Source organism: Hippoglossus stenolepis, chromosome 5 (assembly GCF_022539355.2).
Source record: "Hippoglossus stenolepis isolate QCI-W04-F060 chromosome 5, HSTE1.2, whole genome shotgun sequence".
Taxonomy (NCBI): Eukaryota; Metazoa; Chordata; class Actinopteri; order Pleuronectiformes; family Pleuronectidae; genus Hippoglossus; species Hippoglossus stenolepis.
In genome coordinates this window covers 25,165,146-25,186,994 of record NC_061487.1, presented here as the reverse complement: position 1 = coordinate 25,186,994, position 21,849 = coordinate 25,165,146, and the positions used below count along the sequence as shown (strand labels likewise).

Below are 21,849 nucleotides of genomic sequence, written 5' to 3'. Positions count from 1 at the left end.
GTGAGTCCTTGTGGATCCCTGTGGGGGGACTCACTGGTCCCACTCCACCAGACCAGTAGCCTGAGGTCACACTGGGTAAACATCTGCGCTCGACCAGTGAAACAGTTCAGGTTACGCACTCAGCGGAGAAGTCGTCTTGACCTTGAGCGCAGCTTCAGAGGAACAGAGAACAGTTCGAAGTAAGGCTCTTTTAAAAAAGGTGTGGAAGAGGCAGAACACGAGGTTTCATCCTTTCTTCCCTCAGGAGTGAGATCGGAGAGAGGAGTGAAGGAGGTTCACCCTCAGGTGCCTAAAACATCAGAGTTTTCCCCTTCATGTTTTTATTTTTAGCTGCAGGAGGGAAAAACAAAACAAAAGCCTCTATGTCATTTTTCTACATCGTCTGTGAAAAATGTTCAGGCTCGTTTTCCAACTGTGACCAACTGAGTTAACTGTCTGTTCCATCGGATACCCTCCTCTTCTTCACCTCTCTCCAGGTGTCTTCTCCTGTTTTCTCCTCTCTGATCTTCTCTCTCTTCTAGTGTCTCATCTCTCTTCTCCTCTTATGTTTTTGCTTCTCCTCTCTTGTGTCCCGCTCGGAAAAGAGAAGCAGAATATTCCAACTAACATCTCTTGTCTCTGATGTTATCAAAAGATCCCATTTATCAATTTGCTTTATAAATATAAACTTATAACCACACCAACCAGTAGCAGATCACACAAAGCAAACTGTTCCATCTCTGGCTGTTATTGCACACGAGCTGTCACACACAGTCGATATTCACATCAACCAGCATCATATTGATATTCTCTCTCATAGATTGATATATTCCACCATCAGTAACAGCAGTTGGTTGAATGGATTCTCTGCTCTGACATCATTCATCTTCTATATATCATCATCTAACTGCTGCCCTGCGCTTGTTGCTCTTTCCTGTTTCTCTCTCCGGCTGCGTCCACACTGACATGTCGTAGTTTTAAAACACATTCTTGCCGTTTGTGGCGTCCACACTTCCCCTGACTTTTCAAGACGCTTTTCCGGAAACCCTGCTTGTTTTAGACGAGCAGAAACTGAGACTTTGCCGATACTCCAGATAACGTGTTCCTTTTAATTTACTCTCCAGCTGAGAAACTGCAGAGTAGACAATCTGCCTCCGGTGTGTTTGTGTGATATGAAGGTTCAGGTGTGTTTGTGTGATGTGAAGGTTCAGGTGTGTTTTGTACGGACGCTGATTGACCGATTCACTCTTCTTGTACCAGCTGTAGCTTCACCAGCACCTTGTAGCCGTCATGTCTTCTCTAGCTGCCGTCAGACGCCAACATTGACAAGTGATGATCTCTCTCTCGCTCTGGTCTCTTTCTCGTGCTCACACAAATAGAACAGTAGTGTGGAGCAGATCTGCAGTGACTGGGACGACAGGTGAAAAGATCTGTTAAAAGACAGAAAGAAAAGCATTGGAGGGGTGATACAACGCTGTTTATACCACAATCAGGCAATTCCAACTTTTCATATTGTAATAAGCGCATTTCATCATGGTGTAATCATGACATAATTTCTACAGTATGATTGTGAATGATTGGTTAATCTACTCAAACTGTGGACCACGTCAATAATGTTGCAAAAGTGAAAGCATTTCTACACGATGGGAAGTCATTTATTAGTAAATCATTCATTCATAGTGTTGTCACAATGACAACTTTTCATTCATCACCTGACATCTCATGATTGGGATTAATCTTCTGCTCAATCTAAGCTTTTGATCTTGATTATGATAGAAGATTAGATATGCTTTTTATTTTTTGACCATATCTTTGATCTTTGTCAGATCTGCTCCAAAAGTGAATCATCCGGAGATACGCTCTGATGTGATACTCACACCAAGTTTAGGGAAAATCGGTCCACGCGCCGTTGAGTTATTTTGCACACACACACACAGAAGGGCGACAGCATCACCCAGGTTCCGGGTGTGTTGGCACATATTTAAAAAATGTGACCAGCTTTGGATTAGATCAGCTTTCAGCCACCTGCAGCTAACTGCAACGCGTTGGCGTTGGGTTGTCAGCCATGAATGTGATGTTTTGTTTGAGATTGATTGATGAGCTCAGAGGGCAGACTGACGCTGTCGGGGGGAAATGAATTTCCATAAGATCCAAAGTTAACTGGAGGTTAAGAGAAGAGGAGAAACGTCTGGTTAATCAGATCCAAGCTGTGTGTGTGTGTGTGTGAGGTTTTGGGCTGCGGTCAAATAGTCGTGTTTGCTTAAGAAAGTTCCTAAATGAGTAAAGTGAGCTGTAATTATCAGTCACAGCCTCGAGGAAAGGAAACAAGACTTTGCCACTGCTCCTTGCAGCAGCAGCAGCAGCCCATCCCTGTAGAATCCACTGACAGACAGAGATTATTATATTATTTTTAACAGCTCCACTTCTCCAACCCGTATAATTCTTTAATATTTGTGCCCTTCTTTGTGTCGAAAGGAGCCAGTTCAAGTGGTTCAGACATATGATGAGGACGCCTGCTGGGTGCCTTTCTATAGAGGTTTTACAAGCACCGCCTCGGAGGAGAACCCGGGGTAGACCCAGAACTCGCTGGAGGGATTATATATCCTGTCTGACCTGCGATTAGCTCGGGATCCCCCAGGAGGAGAAGGAAGTGTGGATGGGTTTGGAATGTTTCTTCAAAATCGTCCGATATCGGTTTCAGCGTTTTCTGATGTGAAAACTTGTATTTAACAGAATAAACAATCACAAAAAGAGATTATTTTCTTAATTCAGGTTTTATATATTTGGTTTTATTTGTGTTGTCTTTTTATTTACAGTCATTTATACTTGAGCTTCAATTACATTTCTTTGTCGTAAGGGTTGATTACGATATTTTAGGAATTATTGCTAATATCACTATGAAACCAGTGTTTGTCTGCGAGGCAGGATTTCAGATGGCTGTGTGTGTGGGGGTGGGGCAAAGAGCGCTGTGTGCAGCTGTACAATGATGCAACGGCACAAACGGCTGCCACACTCTAGGTAATTAATTGGAAACTTGTGCCCTCGCTGTAATTACAACCTGTTTCATCCGCTGAACATGTCTGCAGCAACAGGCTGGCAGGCTGCCGCGCTGACTTCGCCCCTGGTGGAATATTCATGCGTCCAGTAAGTCGAGGAGTCGTAGTGAGCCGGTTGCTCGCTGAGGTACGATGTGCAGCTGTGGACTGTTTAAAAATAACCGTCTCTGAATGTGAGAGTCTATGAATAGAATGGAAATGCCTCAAACGTCCCCGTATGTGTTTCTGATGTTCTGGCAGAAATATGAGAAACACGTTTTTCATATAATATGATGCTATCCAGGGCAACACCACCACAAACCAGAGCGTGTCAAAAGATCTTTAAATTCCAGTGTGAAGTTTACACACTCGGCCTTTATCTCCCTTCTGCTCGTCCCTCTGCTGCGTGCTGTACATTTAAAGTGGGCTCTGGAGCTGCATCTAAAATTACCTTGTGGTTCGTCAGACGATGCGAGATTGTCTTACATGTCAAAAGTGAGAGGACAAACATATTGTCTTTACCAGAAACACATCTGTTCACCATATGTGAAGATGGTGCCTGAAGGTGCGGGTTTGAAACTGAGCTGGTGCAGCAGGACTCCTCTGAACTGCAGATAGACCTCGTCCTTTAGGTTCAGCTCATGGGAAGAGTCTTTATTGATGATGGGCGGAAGATGTCGTCTCTGTGGGATTCTTGTCTTGGGATTCCATCGCTTCCTGGATGGTCCAGTGTGGTCAACCCTGTGATTTGTGGGATTGTAGGTGCAGTGATTTCCCTCTGTTACGAGTATGAAGGCCACATTCAATTTAATAAAATTGTATTTGTATAGCACCAAACCATAACATACATTATCTCAAGGCACTTTGCATAGTAAGGTCGAGACCTTTTAAATTCAAGAGAAACCCAACAGTTCCCACAATGAGCAGCACTTCTTTCCTTAATGCTTCTTTGTGTTGTCTTATGTTGCTTTTACAATTTGTCATTATGCCTTTTTGTATTTTATGTAACGCACTTTGAATTGCCTTGTTGAAATGTGCTCTGCAAATAAACTGGCCTTCAGCCAAGAAAATGGGGAAGAGAGGAGAGAAGAGAGAGAGATACAGAGGGAGGAGTAGGGAAGAGAGAGGAGAGAAGAGAGAGAGATACAGAGGGAGGAGTAGGGAAGAGAGAGGAGAGGGAGACCAGGAACAGTTGTGTAACCATAGAGGTGTATGACAACAGTAAATCGTGAACGATTAACATGTCTCTGCTTTTACATCCTCCCCCACCTGAAGGAATGAATGCATTTTAAGGATAGCAGCAGGATTTTGATCCATTTTTAAATACTGGTAGTATATGAAGAACATGCAGACAAAACAGGTGCTCCATAAATCCACCTCTGAACATGTGTGGGCTCCTTTCTGTTACCACTAGCTGGTCAAAGCTGTGATTCAGCCTGTGAAATATCCCAATATGAAATGGTTCAGCCCGAAATAAAAATAAATTCAAATGCCCCTCAGAATGAACTGTAATGTCTAAATGTTTCACTAAGTCAAAATCTTAAATTATAAATATTATAGAAATACTTTTTTATCAATCAAATACCTTGAAAAAAAAAAAAGCAATTCCAATCAGTAGAGCTTGACGTAATGGCGTTCATGTTTACTGATATGATTTTTTTTTAACGGAATAACCAATGCAGAAAATATATGCATATCCGTTAAGATTTTACATTCAAAATATTTGTTTCTTAATTTAAGGTCTATATATATATGTATCTATATATATATGTGTCTATATTTATATATATTTATAAATATAGCTGTATTTTTGTGGTTTTCATAAAATATCTACTTTAACCTGCGTCCAATGTCCACATTCGTCTTTACCAAGTCGACCAGACGAGTCGGGGGGGGGCAGACAGACCTAAAGAGCACCGTAGTTTACTGCTGCTGTTCTAATTGGAAACATAACCACATGAGATCTGGAGCTCATCAGAACCAGATGTCTGCAGTAACTGATTTCTTGCTCATAAAATGCAGATGCAGGTGTGGAGACACTGGGGTTTGGGAATTAGTTCTGTTTAATAATAGTCTTATGGTCGCAGGCAGCCTGATGAATGGAAAGCACATTGTCTAAAGCAGAGTATTGAAGGGATTGAAAAAAAGAAATTGGGTACTTGTGGTTGGTTTATGGTTTTGCCTTCTTACATTTGCAACTGGTTTGGTTTAATTTCAGTAATTTAGAGGGTTTTGTGACGTTTGTGTTTCTTGTTGCTGTAAGTTAAGCTGTTGGTTGATCAACTGTCTATTTGCGCTGGTATTAGCTCATCGCTCATCACTCGCTCTCCCTGAATCGTCCTTGATTTGTGACACTGACGCCACATTGGATGGACTTTGGGCCACTCATTTCCACATCTGATCATGAAAAATGGAAAACGAAAGGCAAAACGTTTCCTCTTAGAAATAAATCCTGAGTCTTGTCCACATATATAATAACATAGCGAAAGCTCAGTGAACTCCCTGCACACATGTGACATACTGCTGTAATTTAGTATCCCGCTCAACAGGATAGCCTAGAGCGGGGTACTGTGTTTTCTCTTGTCTCTGTGTACGTGTATGTACAAAATAACTAAAGAACAAACACACGGCGGAAATATTAGCCGGGAGCTTCTCTCCAGATGATAAACTATAGGAGACGAACAGATGAGTGTCATCCTACAGTCTGAGGTCTTTGTGCCTGCTGAGAACAATATGTTTGGCATGTGAACATGAGCAGTATCTACTGAGTTTATGCTGAATCCTGCCTGCCTGCCGGGGATGGTAAAGACTCTACTCTTGTTTTAATTGGCCACGTAAAAAGAGAGAGATGGGCCGGTTATGCGTTGCCACTCTGATGCTTTTCATTCTAATTTGTGTTGCTTCAGCTCGTATTTCTGTCCTTTTCATTGACCATCTGAGTTAAACTGTGTCGTACTGTTTGGTCGTGAGCTGGATAACCTGGTGGTGGCTGAGGATAAACCGTCAGACAAACTGTTTAACTACGACTCAGATTGTGTTAAATGTTTGGGCCCGATTAGTGCTGAGAGATAATTAAATGTTTTGTTCACTACAGTTTTGATTATCAAATAATTATCACTATTAAACACTGAAAAATGATCGTCTGTGTTAAAGGAGATGCACAATGAGTAGGTAGTTTGGAAAGATTTGCAGGAATATGTCACAATGTGGAAGTTCAGAAGCTGCTTATTTAAATGTGAACGTGCAACAAATATAATGCAAACTGTTGATAAACAACTGTGTCGTCAACATTGATGAAAATAATTGGCATCGTCGCCGTTGTGTGGTCCCGACCTGTTCACTCTGATCCGTAGTCTTTGTTGCTTTCTGTCGACTTCATCTTTAGCGTTAACGTGACGTGTGGACCCCACATGTTCCGTTTTGAAATCAAAACTTTCAGATTTGATTTCAAACCCTGTCTGACTGGTTTTTGTCTCTCTTGTTTTCAGACGTTCTACATCAGGAAGCACAGGAGCCGTAAAAGGATCCAGAGATGCACACCAGTGCAATGAAGGCCTGAAGCCTGAGAATCCATGTGTGCCCCGCTGAACACACGCACTGACGAGTTACAGACACCGGTGTTGTAGCAGTGTGTGTGTGTCTGTGCGTGTGTGTGAGTGTTTGTGTGCGTGTGCCTATGTGTGTGTGTGCGTGTATGTGTGTGGCCGACCCTGTGTCTGTATTTGTGCCGAAAAATTCAGCTGAGGACGTAAACCAAAGAGTATGATCCAACTGTCCACCTCAGTCTGCCTGCTAGGAGGCCTTTTAGGTAAGAAACGTGTGCGTGTGTGTGTCTGCTCTGGTGCACGCTGTTGTAATTGATGCTGAGCTGGAAATGTGTGTGTTTGTGTGTGTGACAGATGAACAAGATATGTGATAATGGTGTGAGGCAGTGAGTGGAAGAGGATGGTTGTAGAGTTATGATATTTCTGTATTTTTTAAATCCTTCTTCAACCCCTGCGTCTTTTCATACGTGACCTTTTAAATGTTTTTTTCATAATCATGCTGTCGTCATACGCACATTCATCGGCAAATGTGTAAGTGGCACTTTGAGGCTCAGTTCCCTGAAGAAGTTGATGTGATGCACGCTGGACTTAAACCGATGTGTGGTACATTTTTATTCTCGTAACGTTAGGGCCGTTATTACTAATGTTATTGTTCCCCAAAAATCATGTGAGTGATATAAGGTACCACTGTTCTAAACACGGATCACATTGAAGGCATATGATCAAAGCAGGAATTTTCCACACATGCTTCGTCCTGAAGTCAAATCAAATCTGGAAGTGGAAGTGTCAAGGTTTCATGACATCTCATCACTTCACAGCCATTATTACCCGAGTCACCAACGGGGGTGTTTCATGTGCTCGCCCACCCGGATATGTAGCTAAATGACAGAGTAGAAACACACAGTCAGCGGTACTATGATTAAAACAGGAACCTATATTTGAAACGGCGCAGCTCCTCATGCAGGTGGTGTGAAGGTGTGAAGTGCAGTATAAGCTGGGTGATGTTATCGTGTGCATCACAGTCAAACACAGTCAGCACACATTCCCCCTTCTTGTCAGAAAGGAAGCACTTCCCTGTCCTGACTTTCTCCTGTGGAAGTGAGGACAAGATGTTGAGTAGTGAGGTTTCGGTTAAAAACCTTTTTTTGCGCCACTCTTATGTTTCCCTTGACCTTCTGAGTCTGACACATGCAACCGTGCACCCTGAACTTTTCACAATAATCCATAAAAGAAAAAAAACATTCACATGTTTGATAATTGCCGCTTTTTGACCACACGTGGTTTTCATCAGTTTCTGCTGATCGTGGGAAGAGAATCAGTCGAACTTCTGTTGTTGCAGAAAGAGTGTGGAAATTCCCAGTATAACAATATTCCGATCCCCATTAAAATCTCTGATTTCATGACAGGTTATGTATTACATTATGTTTAGAGCCGCAGCTAAACACTGTTTTCATTATTGATTAATGTGCAGATTGTTTTCTCAAATAAAAGATTGATCCCTGAGTCTGTAAAAGGCTGTAAATCTAAAGACAGGCTACTTTATTATTCATTAATCCTCAAATACAAGTTAGATTTATGCTCCTGGAGTGCTGTTCTGCTGGTGTTCCAGCGGGGGCACTGTTGTTGTCAGTCCCCTTGTGTGCCTATCGTTGTGAGAACTTGATGGTGTCCTTCAGCGTCAGAATTTAGGCTACACCATTATGTAAATCAGGATTATTTTCATATTGAGGTCACAAGTATCTCTCACGATGATGCTTCATGCAAAGTGGAACCTTTGTTCTCCCTGTGTCTCCTGCTGCCTCCCACAGCCCGTAGGTGTGACTGGTTGCTTGTCTCTGTGTGTCGGCCCGTCCCTCTTTTCAGGTTGGACCCTCAAAGGTTAAACTTAAATGTGGGGCTTTGCTTTATTCCTGCTCTTTTGCAAGTCAAACAAATCATTGCATCATACGACTTAAGCTGCTTCTTCCCCTGAGTGTCTGCTAGAGGCAAAATGGAAATATAGAAATGCTGTCAAAGTACAGTCAGAGTAAAATAAATATACCTGTCCGCTCGGTGCTGTTACTTCTCTCCTCTGAACTGCCGCTGCAGGGGCATTACACATCTCCAAAACATCTCGATTACCCTCTGGCAGCTCACTGTCGGTTTAGGAAGCACTTGAAATGATATTCAGTAGTTTTCTTTGACCAGATTCAGTCAATCATGTTCATTTAACTGTGGGATTCCCCAAATCCTGATGGAGATTAATATCTGAGCCCGACTGTGGATTAGGGTTTGTAACATTACACCCAACGGAGGTTCACTGCCTCGTTTATCTTCATTTAAGACTTTCAGACTATTTTATTCAGTTCTTTAAAAGAGATAATCTGACTCAACTGGGCGTGACATTCACTCCCATTATGGTAAAAGTGTTATACCACACATTTTCTCTTGATACAGGTTGATGCGTGATGAAGACCATGTGTGGTCCAATAACTGGGATCGTGCAACGTGTGGATGCTTTTCAAACCTTTTCATGGATACATGAGTCTGTGGTTCATGCGTCTTTGGCCATGAAAATACCAATAATCATAAATCAATAGTCTGTGTCTCACAGAATCGGCGCCTTGCCCGTCCTCCTCGTCTCAGGCCATTAAACAGGCCTCACGAGACATGAAAGCGACTCGTGGTACCTCTCTGAGGAATGGAAGGAAGGCACTGCAATTTGATTCCTGTGGGTGATCATGTTGTCATGTGGACGATCAATTAGAAACATGACAACATGAGCTGTTAGTCAGACTGATCGTCATACTGCTGTTGGTTTGCTACCGGGCACAGAAACGTGTGAAAATAATATGTTGTAAATCTGTGATTCCAAGTGAGATACATATCTGAACTGCGATTGTTATTTTCTGATTTATTTGTGACTTTCTTCTTGATAACACGACATCATGGTGGAGGATAATTTTCGGGAAAACAATAGAAGCTTTAGATATCGTGGAAAATGTGTGTGTATGTTTCTCTGACCAGACTTTCATTCAACTTGAGCTGTGACCTTTAAACGAATAGCTTAAAAAGTTAAAAATCTGGATCTACACCCCCCCCCCCCAAGTAATACTCACACCCTGTTTGTTGCACATCTGCTCACACACGTGGGTAAAAACAATACCTCCGGCCATGCCAGCGAGTGGGGTAATAAAGCGGAATGATCTTTTTTGTGGTGCTGCAGTATTCAAAGATTTTAATACTACTCATGTTCTTTTGAAGTGTCAATCTGTCGAGACTTGTAAACTTTCTAAGCTGCGGGATCTGTGTATTTATTGGTGGCTGCTGCTGAGTCAACCCCCCCCCGGCTGTAGTTATGTTTTCATCTGTGTTTGATTTTTAGCAGGATCACACAAAAACTACTCACCCATGAAACACTATAGAGGGGGGGTGGGGCACGACCTTAGAAAGAACCCATTACATTTTGGTGTGGATCCAGGATGTTTTTTTTCAATTTCTTTTACATACAACTTTTCTATCCAGGTTGTCTCACCTGAGATGAGTGTTGGATTAAATGAGCTCAGACTGAGGAGCTCCGACGATTTTGCACCTGTAATAAATATGTGATTATTGCACGATGCCCATTTTGTCCAATGCATTCCCCTTCAATAGGAGACTTATCTAAAGCAATAACATTCAAATGCACAGAGACATGGTTGTAAGAGGTACTACCGTGAACTACACATGCATTTATAAACAGGTTTATATTTGTAAGTGCTTCCCTTGGGCTGTATCCTGCAGGTTCCTCCCTCACCTCTGAGTCAAAAATGCAAATCGAAGGAGATGGTTGTTGAGTCATTGATATTTAGTTTGCATCAAACTTTTAGTCTGTAAAATCGTAGATTTCCACTCATAAACAATAAAGATGTGACAATCAAACACAAGCTGATTTTGAAGTTACTGATTTGCCCCAGACAACTGTGCCGACAGTGTGTCAATAGTATGAAAGTGGAATGGGTGAATGCGACTAGTGTGAAGTGCTTTGGGTGGTCGATGGTTATATAAAGACAGCCCATTTACACACACACACACACACACACACACACACACACACACACACACACACACACACACACACACACACACACACACACGCACACACACACACACACACATAAAGGACGGAAGATCAAGGACAGACAACACGAACGAGGCTGTGGAGCAGCAGCAGGAAGACACAAGGAAAATATGGACATATTTATTTAATACTGCAAATTCCTCTGTGACTAGTGGAGGAAACCTGGTGGCAGATGGTGCAGTTGGCATTATGCACGTCCTCGCTCATGCACCCCAGCCTTTGATAATAATTCTTTAATAATTTTAATAATCATAATCACCCTTTCCCTGCTGTATCTCTGTAAGCCACAGTTCTGTTTTTGTTTCGCTGGCGTACTAAGCTCATCTGATTCACTAAGCGTGTCTTTAGTGGTTCTAATGGCTCCTGGATTTGTTTTAAGATAAGAAGAGCAAACGCGTGGTTTGCGTCCTCCCCCAAAATCACCAGCTAACCTCTTGGATCAAAACACAAAACAGCACGAGTATGAATTAGTTAGACTGAGGGCACCGTGAAAACCAAGAACGCATCAAGAGCAGTAAACAACAGGGTGCATGAGGACGGGACATGATTATTAGAAGAATGGCTGAAATTATATTTATAAAAACATTATGCAGCCTGGAATGTGGTAGGTTTCAGGCTACCAGCCCATTGTCCAGGTCAAACGGGGACAAATATGTAATGAAGTAGCCTCGTAACACATCAAAATATGATTTGGATAATTTTATCTGGTTAAATGTTAAACCTATTCTCAACGCTCACAAGGCCTCATTCAAAGTCTATAACTGCAACGAAGCAGTTTGGATGAAAGAAACAAACGCACGACAACAAAACATCTGATTCCCGTGATACCTGTTTGTTTTACCCACGGGTTAAACAGTGGTGGAGATTCCCAGAGCACAACCACACCAGCTAGTGGAAAGAAATACTTCATAAGTATAGGTCCTTTTAATGCACAAACCAGAAGGTGACTAGAGGTTTAACATTTTACTGGAGGACGAGACCTTGCTGTGACACCATGTTATTTCCAGGTGTTAGTTACAGGAATGTAAAAAACCAAACCACCTTTAAATTAGTGTAGTTTACTTGCTGGAGAGATGAAAGCTTGTAGCTAAAGCCGATATCTTCCTTCAGCCAGCACAAGCTGTACCTGGAGGTTACCAGCAGGGCCCCGTCCGCCGACCTCAGTGGTCAAGAGGGCACATACCAGGTCAATAAACTTGAGGCCTCTTAAGTGAGCAGTAAACATTTCACATGGAATGAGGCCATACTACTAATCCTGTCCGCGCTACATTCCACTGGGGAGACGATCTCCAGATACTTCTCCAGTTCCTCTTTACAAGGAGGTTATGTTTTCACCCCTGTCCGTTCGTTTGTTGCTTTGTTTGTTTGTAAGCAAGGTCACACAAAAACAACCCAACAGATTCCTACGAAACTCGGTGGAAGGATGTGTTTTGGGTCAGGGAAGACCTTTTCTTTAATTCACTTCCCTAAACATAATAACAGTAATAATAATAATAATGAGGATAACTTTATTTGTATATTCCCAAAACAAATGAATAAAAAATAAAAGATAAGTGGATGTTTGGGACATTTAAATTCAAATTTTAACTGCCAAATCATAACATATTAAGGTAGAGACCTTGAAACATGATAGAGAAACTCAACAGTTCCCACAATGAGCAGCACTTGGACCATTTGTGTTGATTTCTCATGAACTAATTCATGGATCTTGAAGATAAAAATCGGACGTGTTTAGGGGATGGATAGTTATGAGTGTGTGGTGTGTGTGCAGGTCCAAATAGAAATCTGTATTCTCTACTGCCTTGTCACGTCTTTTCTTTTCTTTTTGTCGTCGCAGGACCTCTTGCCTCACACGGGAATCCTGCCATTCTCATCTGCCACGTTCATCTCCAGTCTGCGCACTTTGTTGTTTCTGCGACACAACCTGGTCTTGTTCTACATCACAGACCTGTTCTCTATATCCATCTATACGCTCCAGCTGTGTGTCTGGGTTTAGGTGATTTAATGGGCTCGCTCCACTCGATCTGGATGTTTTTGTCTGTCACCAGTCCTGCAAAGAGGTGTTGACCTCAACCATGAACCTCTTTCGTTTTATTTATCCCCTCATTGTCCCCATTTACTCTTGTTGCAGTCATAATTTCCTCACATGTTTCACCGTCATGCTCGGTCTTCCATGCAATGTCTTGCATTTTCTATTTTTCTTTTATGTCTAATTTTTTTTCACCAAATTGTTTTCTTTTCCACACTTGTTGCCCGAAGGCTGCGCATTTGTTCTTGTTTTGTCACCACAAAACTTGCAGCAGATCTTGTTGTGTTTGTCTTGAACTTTCACCACCATCAGTCCTTCCTGTTCGCCCGTGACATCTCTCTCAGTCCTGGTCAGATTCTCTTCCCTGACTAATTCCTCCCTCGTAGCAGAGTTGTTTGTGTTATATGCAAATCAACAAGTCTCTAATTTCTCCAAAATCACAAATGCTGACCAACACTCTCAGGTCTGTCACAATGTTTTCATCTCATTCTTGATTCCACACGAAATATCTGTACCTCTTGATTTACTTTTGGTTTACAGCGTTCATCATCACAGTCCAGTGGTTCCACAAGACAACATAAACTAGGAACATAAGTCCTATTGGTTTAACTGGTTGATCTACAGCCTCCATGATCCTCTGGCTATAAAGTACGCTGACAAAGTGAAATAAAGGGAGGAGAGAACTCAGGATTCCTAAATTCTGACTGTGAAGTTTTCTACCCCTTGTGTCAGCAGAACCCCCTTGAACTAAAAACTCAACTTCAGTGTTTCTACCTACAATAACTTTTTCTTTATTGCTAGAAGTAAAACTGTCAATATCTAATTCATTACCGACTGATAAATATACAGGAGGATTATTTACCTCATGCCAAATACTGAAAACGGTGAAATTGTATTTTTGGACTCGTCTATAATCAATTTTCTTTGTTCAAATTGCAATTTTATGGAACTTTACCTGGAATAAGTATTTTCAAATTCTCTAGAATATCAGGATCAAAGCTTTACCGCCCCTGGAGAAAAACATGAAAACTTGTAAGTCAGACTCCTGAGCGATGATTGATTTCAAGAAACCCGTCAGCTTATTGCAGTCGGACTTCTGTGTACATGCATTTGTTTCAGATGTTCCCGCATTAAAACACAGCACTGCACAACGACAATAATTACTAATCACAGTTAAATACCACAGACAGAAGCACATGTAGAGTAATTGAACTAAAATGAAGTAACACCTGCTCCTTCACGTTCAATCTTCATAAACTGATCAGAATGAGAAAATACACTGACGGCTGGTGGCAACATGTTCAGCTATTCCCCTTGGACTTGTGTGTGAAAATCTGAACAATAAGCAAAACATATTTTTTACAGTTTTAATGGAATCAAGAAATGGAAACGAAGCTTGTCCGGTTCCCGAGGGAAGGTTATTCCACCGTCAGAGGAGCCCCACCACCCTCTCGTCTCAAGCTGTCCCCCTTGGGACCGGGAGCAACAGCTGGTCTGCAGATCTGCGAGTACGAACAGGGATGGACGTGTTGGAAAAGGTCGTTAATGGTAGATGGGGCAAGGCTGCTCTGTGATTTCAAAAGCAGCAGTACGTTTTTAAAATCTATTTTCAAAAAATTTTTTTCAAAATAGATGTGGTCATAACATGTGGTCATAAAAGCACTTGCAGTGGTATTTTGTACATATGGAATTCCAGTAAAATAATATGGGTCTTTAACATCTTGACAACCGGAGATAAATGACAAGCTTCACCGTTGGGGAGGTCAAGTCGTCCATCTTTCTATATTGTCTGTAGTCAAATGGGTTAATAGCCTCTCAGGTGAGCGATCGGAGGCGCCGGCGGGACACTAAGAAAGACAGCTGCATCATCAGGAACATGCATGTTCATAGTATGTAGATTGACAGGATCCAGGCCATATGTAAGAATTAGATTCAGAGTATGTATGAGATTGACAAAAGAAAAGTGATGTAATGGCCCCAAATTTAAAGGTTGACGTATATTTTTCAATCTGCCCCCCGTCCAGATAACAAAGGACTATTCCAAAATGTATGTGCAATGGGATAAACCACGACGAAAGAAGAATTGGCATCTGACCGAGTCTCAAACAGAAACTTAAGAAATTGAAGTCACAAGTGGAAATAGAATCCTTGACCATAAAGGTTTTATTGGTGATTGACCTCGAACCTCCACAGGTGGCCACTTTCAAAAGATTTACTGAAGAGGACCGGCTGTTGAAATCAAGTCAGACGGGGCTAACGGTCCATATTTCATATATAGTTGGTGAGGAGGTACCGCGGGTCGCCCACTAATCCGAGGGTCAGTGGTTTGATTCCTGGCTCCATATTTCTCCAGAGGGATCCTTGACTGAGAACGTAGTAGTGTGAAGCGCTGTGTGAATCCATTTAGCATTGTAACAAGCCAGAATGAGAAAGATTACCAGCTGCGGGGTTCAAACATAAACCAAAAAGGGTTGGAGGGAAAACGGAGAGAAGTGGTGCAGCTGGGACTCGGACCCGGAAGACACCAATCACTTGTCGTGCAGCTCAGGGTTATAGATGGTCTGCAGAGGCTGCACCAGAGATAAAGGGACAACTGACAGCTCGTCGTGGTTCAGACGCACAGAGTGTGTCAGGGTGCCGCCCCGCACTTCATCTTTTGTGGTTTCACGTTCGTGGTCGTGACGAAAAATGCAGTCGTCCACTTGTGGGTTCAATGTGTTTTTCATTTCGGTTTGGCCCATCTGCGGCAACATTGTTTTGTCACTTTTAAAAAATGCATTGTCCTCACATCCTCAAGAGACATTGGTTTCACACTTCACACTCAGGCTGAAGTTGAGCTGGTGAGTGGGGCCCACTCATGGTTTGTGTGCAAAAGCAAATCGAGTGAGTAGTTCAGGTTCTACTTGCAAATTAAATTCCCTTCTCAGAGCAAGAAGCCTGTGTCCAGATCTGACTTCTGAAATCCTCCTGTGTTTCCTCCCACAGCCCAAAGACATGCACACTAATCTGCCCGTTACCTGAACCCATTTACTTATTTGTGATATCGTGACGACCCGTCGTGCATGTTTCTCTTCCTGCTGAGCGCTCGCTGTGGTGGAGCCCAGCTGTGCATCCATGCAGATGAATGGTGGAGGATACATTTTAGAAATTGACAGCCAGACAGAAGTTATTGTTGTGAGCTGTTCACAGGATTGATGGGGTTGTCTGAGGACACACTGTCGACCATAGAGCTGGATTCTTCGAAGTTGAAGTCCTTGTCTTCACCTCAGTCTTTGCCAGAAGCATGAGAAGACTTGTGGAAGCATGAGGAGATTTTACACAAATGCAGACTCGAGACGATTGCTGTTGTGTAGATGGACGCACGATGTGTGTAGTCTGCTTGACATGTTTTAGAGGTTGTAAAGTATATTGTGTATATATATATATATATATTTAAAATTGAATGAGTTAATGCAGAAAAAATGGTCACATTTATCACGGGTACTAAGGTTTCAGTTTGTGGACTGAGAAAAACCAAGAGCAGAGAGCAGTGATGTTTGTGTGGTTATAAATCACTCAGTGTCTCAGTTATCTGTTTGTGGAGTCTCCCGGAACGAGCCCGTCCTCGCAGGCTCCGTCCTCTCACCTTCGACAGACTCAATAGGGTTATAACCCTGGAAAAGGAGTCATTACTCTCCATTTGTTCGTATTCCTCCACTGCAGCACACACCACCAAATACATGAGTGCACCGGAGAGCTAAAAGACAAATGACAGCACAGATGGAGAAAAATAACCTCATTCTAATAGTTTTCTGTGTGTTTCTCTGAATTATAGAACAGTTTACCTCCAGCTTTTAGGCTACGCTCCGTTCAATTTCCTGCAGTGGGTAAAGTGGATGTGGAATTGTGTGGTTAAAATGGTGTGTGTATTGATCAGCCTATTAATAGAGGAATATTTTTGGTGAACATGGACCCTGATCTTTTTAGAAAAAGTTGACCCCATGCTCAGGCCTCAGCTCTTCGGTGGAGGCGGCCTCTAAAGCTCACACATGAACTGCAGAGGTGCATATCGTCACTTCCTGCCTCAGTCTGCTCAGCCTGATACATGCAGAGGATTTGATGCTGTTGTGAACGCATCTGTGCAGAGAACCTCCCGCTGCGTTGTGCGTGTGTGAAAGACAAACTCTGGGTAAACTCTGTAGCCAATTCTCTGGATTTCACCCAGGGGAAGAGCAAATACTTCCACGACAGCCACGTGTCCAGCTTTTGCTGTTGGTTCGTTCAGCCCAAGAGAAACACGCAGTCGTCTCTCAGGGACTCAAGACGTAGTGTGAAGGTCAGTGTGTAGGTTTTAAGTTAAATTACATACGAGTGTTCTCAGCACGATAAACTTTAAGTATCAGAGGCAAAAGCCTTGACCTGATATTATAGTGTAATAATTTACTGTTGTTGTTGTGCTACTTTTAACTACTTAATGTATCAGTGGTCTCAGAGCGGGCAGCTCCTTTACCACCAACACTCAAACAGGGCCGGAGGCACAGGTGCGTCCCACTAATTTTTTTCAGAGAAAAGCTACCTGAGGAATGTTGCCACTTGGGTACTGACAGGAGCTAAAACCCCTGAAGGGTCAATCAGGCTTTTCACTGTAGAGACACTTACTTTTCCTACTAAATGAGGCGCAGATCAAGTCAGCAGGGGATCTCTGCTTTTATATAAGTACGTTGCGGAATCGTAAATACACTCTTTGCATATTGGAAGTCAGTTAAGTAGATATGATAGAAGTTTTAGAGTTGTGAGTTATCATTCAGAAGCATTGTGGATGGTTTGCAGTAGTTTCCAGACTGATGGAATGGGATTAGGGCCACCGATCGCAGGCTACCGCTCACAAGTCGTTAAATGAATCCATTCATATTTGTCTATATTTCCTTACACTTATGATACTTATTATTACTTATTGCTGCCTATTTTTGACTTGCTCCTGTAATATTCCACATTTTCCCATTGAGGGGCTAATAATGGATTATCTTATCTTAAATTATCTTATTTTATCTATCTGTTTTATCTGAAAACAGTTTGACCAACGAATCACTCCCAGTTGTGTGTGTGTGTGTGTGTGTGTGTGTGTGTGTGGCTCAAACAGATTCAACAGACTGAAACACTACAAAAATCATGCCACTATTGCCAAGAACACTTATAAAATAAAAAAATCAGTGCAAATTACTCCATTCAGTCTCTCTTTCACACAGACTGAAACACAAACACACATGCAGACACAGTTACAAGCATTCGCACGTGTAGCGACATGTGCCTGCACGCAGGATCAGATGCAGGAACACATTTTATGGAGCATTTACAGCCTCTCTGAAATTTGCACATGTGCAGTTCTTTGACAGCCAGCACAGACTCATACACACATCCATCATCATTTACAACCAAACTAGCTGAGATGACTCAATTCATATTGTCCCACTGCTAAATCAAGGGGCAGTCGTTTCCTCGTAATATACGGTACGAGTAATGTAACGTGAGTAAAACAATTATAACGAGCTGCTCCTCTGCATCAATGGTCTGGATATAGTGGAATTCAATGCAGGTAAAAAGAAGCAGCTGTGAATAAAAAACAAAACAAAGACTTTTCTTGGATATTGAGCTTTTGCATACTTCATCTGAGAGTCATTTTCTGTGCTCTACTCGAAGGATGACTTCCAGATGGAGCAGCGGCTCTTCCACCCTCTTACCTGGGAGTTAAAAGGCTGTCAGCAGAGTGTCGGTATCACACAACACACAGACGCATGCAAGGACACATATGGTTGTTCTTATAGAAGATGGAGCGGTCGGAGGTGGTTTTACGACCAATTGTGTTAAAAATATGAAATTCTCACTGCTGTTGTGTTGTTGAATGTGACAATACTTCAGTTATTACCTCAGCGAGAGAGGGTTTGCTTTTGTCTGCGTGTGTTTCGTTAGCAGGTCTATGAAAAAATCCACCTGAGGGGTTACCATGAAACTTGGAAGAAGGTGTGGTGTGGGTCAGAGAAGAGCCCATTGAAATTTGGTGTGGATCCAGATTTTTGTCACTTTTGTTACTATGCAAGATTTTATTTATTTTTTAATGTTTACGTTGATTTCTCAGAGAATACTTCATGGATCTTTATGGATTTACTTGCTAGGAATGATTTAGTGCAATTTGGTGCAGATCCAAGTAGAAATCTGAAGGGAATTTAAATGTGGTTTCATAAGAGGAGTGTTGCCAGTTCCAGTTATCAAAACATGAGGTTTTCCTTAAATTGAAAGTGAACACTGCTTATGTAGAAATTGGTAAAAGTGGTAATCTACTCTATTAAATTTAGATGTGGTTTTCATGGGCCCTGGCGGAGGACTGTGTTCTCTGAGCGCCCTTCTACTTTGGGATACAGTGGAAGAATAGATTATTATTATAATATATCAAGAATAATAATAATAATAATAATGAATCTGATCTTATAGTGTAGCAGATTTAACATACTCACAGTGCATGAGGGTTTGGATAAAGTGGCAGCTACAGTTTTAGCTCCGGGGGAAGTTCTTCCACTCGAGCTCTAAGGTTTCCAAATAATTCATGCTGTGCTGCAACAACTTTGCAAAACAAGCGAGATCTCCGGAGTTGTGTGGTCAGTGTGTAAAAGTGGTTTCTTATTCAATTATTTGTCAAATGTTTTGTTTTTGCATTGGGTTCAGGAAAAATGTTTTAACCTGAAAATGTGTTAAATGGCAAGACAAGCATGTTCATGTGAGGTGAGATGCAAATCCCTTTTATTGCATTCTTAAAATAATAGTAATAGTAATAGTATTCCCACGATCCAAAGAGCTCTTCTTTTCGTTCAGGGCCGATCGTCTTTCTCGGAGCAGTTTATGATTCTAATTCAGTCGTAAACTGTAAATGTCTCAGCTTGTGAGAAGCAATGATATTTATGAGAAATGTAAAGCTTCAGTTTAAAGGGAAGCCATCACTCGTTGTTTCCTCACATGTATTTTCCTGCTGCAAAATTACATGATATTAATGTAAGATTTACATAAAATGTCAGGATCTTGGTTTTCATTTTTATTACGAACAAAACTACTTTGATCTTTCTTCTTCCATTGTATGCAAAAGTGTAGAGCACCTCAGGGAATTTTCAAAGGAAGGTTCCTCGGGCAAGATGCCGTAACCCAAGTTGCCCCGGACGGATGTGCGTTCATGACCTCCTGACTTTATCCAGAGGGGCTTGTGTGAGAAGTCAGTGTTTCCTGCCAGCCTCCTAGTTAAACCTCCAGAGAGTGTCCAAGTGGGCGTGTTGATGATGTTTCCTAACATGCGACTGATTTCGAAAGCTGTTGGTAAAAAGGCCCGATGCCGGTGCTGATGTCCGGTAAACAAAATAACAAAACGACTTCTGCAGCAGAGTTTCTACATCATGTCCGGGCTCCTGCTGCGCTGACCACCCTCCACCCCTCACCCTCACCTCAACTGTTCACCCTGGTCGAACTGTGGGTAATGCAGGCTCCGGGCTTTGTGTAGAAACGGGACTCCATGACACATAATAGTGTCAACGTGTCCCCATCAGTTCAGTTGAGAGCAGGCTTTGTTTCCAACATCTGCTTTAATTCATTTTTTTTAAACTTGTTTTGGTGAGAAAGTTTCCCTGACATGCTTTTATTGCAGAGATGCCAGTCATCATCGAAACCTTGTCTTACTTATACAGTTACTGAAAGATGAAGACAACTAATGAGTGAAACTCTAATTTGATTATCTTCAAAGTCAATCACAGGCTCTTGGTAGCTGTCACAATAAGTTTCTCTGACTGTTTTTATTTTTTTTACTCAACCCTCTTCATCGGAGACCTGGTTACACTGAAGCTTTCTATTCAAAAACAACATCTGATGCTGTGAACCTGTAGTTTTCCTGGAATGTGAAACAATCCCAAAACACATTTCTGTCAGATTCATAGAACTTTTTATGACTCTATCGTATCATCATGTCCAGAGGGATTATAACTGTTTGTAATGATCAGTAAATTATGTAAATGACGCTTGATTTGGGACTGTAGTTCAAATTCAGAGCTTTCTGACTCTATCCTTGGCTTAATATTCAATTCAGATTGTGGAATTGACTAACTAACAAAATGTTGATTGGGGTTTTTATATTTCAGGATTTTCAAATGTTTCGTTATTCCATCTTAACCTGCAAGAGTTTCTAGAGAAGCTAGTGAAACGTGCTCTGCAATAAATTCATGACAAGTTTAAGCTAGTTATTAGCGTCTCGCATGCAGCACGCTTTCATGCGCACCCCAGTAAAAAGACAATAAAACGTTAATGGAGATTTTTATGGCCCGCTGCCTGTGTGGCGGTGCTGAAGGCCAGCTCAAATATGAACCAGAGAGAAAATCTGTCAGACCGCCAGGAGCTACGTCAGTCACTGATGATGAAGACTGAGGTGTTAAAAGTCCGCTGTCAGAGGGTAATTGTGCGAGAGGAATGAGAGCGAGAGGGAAACCAACGCGCTACAGTAACTTCAGCCGACTGTTAGCCACTGGGAATTGTGCTGCAGACAGATGTCCAACCAGAGAAACCTTGTGCTGAGAATCGAAAAGCTGTTTTATTGTCAGGTGACTTTGGGATGACGAGAGAATCGCAGTTCAAATCCATTCACTCCAATGTTGTTTCGTGTGGCGCCGAGTGGGAGCACTCAACAAAATGTGACGGATTACTGCAGGGCGAAAGGTGGAGCAGTGGGGTGGGGGGGGAGTGAATATGAATCCCACAAATGAGTTAATACTGACGGCAGTAAAGTGATGAAGAAGAAGCCACGTAGAAGTAGTGTACCTGATTGAAGTAATGAAACAATACCCCATCTGTCTGTGATAGACTGACACAAAAGTAGTACGATTCAAAACAATGACTCGCTAGCCTGATTATCTCGAAGCTTTCTGCAAATCTGACCCCTGTGTGTGTTTTACTGGAGCGTTTTACCAGATAGGATTAAGGCTTAAGGACAGTGAGTCCGTGTAAATGAAACAAAGGTCAAGAGAAAGCCGAGAGCATCGGTCACTTGTAGAAATGTGTAGAACAAGCTGTTGACGTGTGTGGTTTCCTACTGACTGTGGGGATTCCCTGAAGTCACCACGAGGTCAACGTGCTATTGAGTACACGTCAGTGGCGTAACTG

At 42.1% G+C, this 21,849-nt stretch overlaps 1 protein-coding gene across 1 annotated transcript in view; it reads left to right on the top strand.

The window, feature by feature from the left end:
- The window catches only part of il34 (interleukin 34), a 36,273-nt gene that overhangs the window by 590 nt on the left and 13,834 nt on the right, over positions 1 to 21,849 (top strand). Inside the window, exon 2 of the mRNA XM_035157907.2 lies at positions 6,503 to 6,822. Coding sequence (XP_035013798.1) covers positions 6,777 to 6,822 — 46 coding nt within the window. The 5' untranslated portion in view covers positions 6,503 to 6,776. The remainder of the gene's footprint in view (positions 1 to 6,502; positions 6,823 to 21,849) is intronic.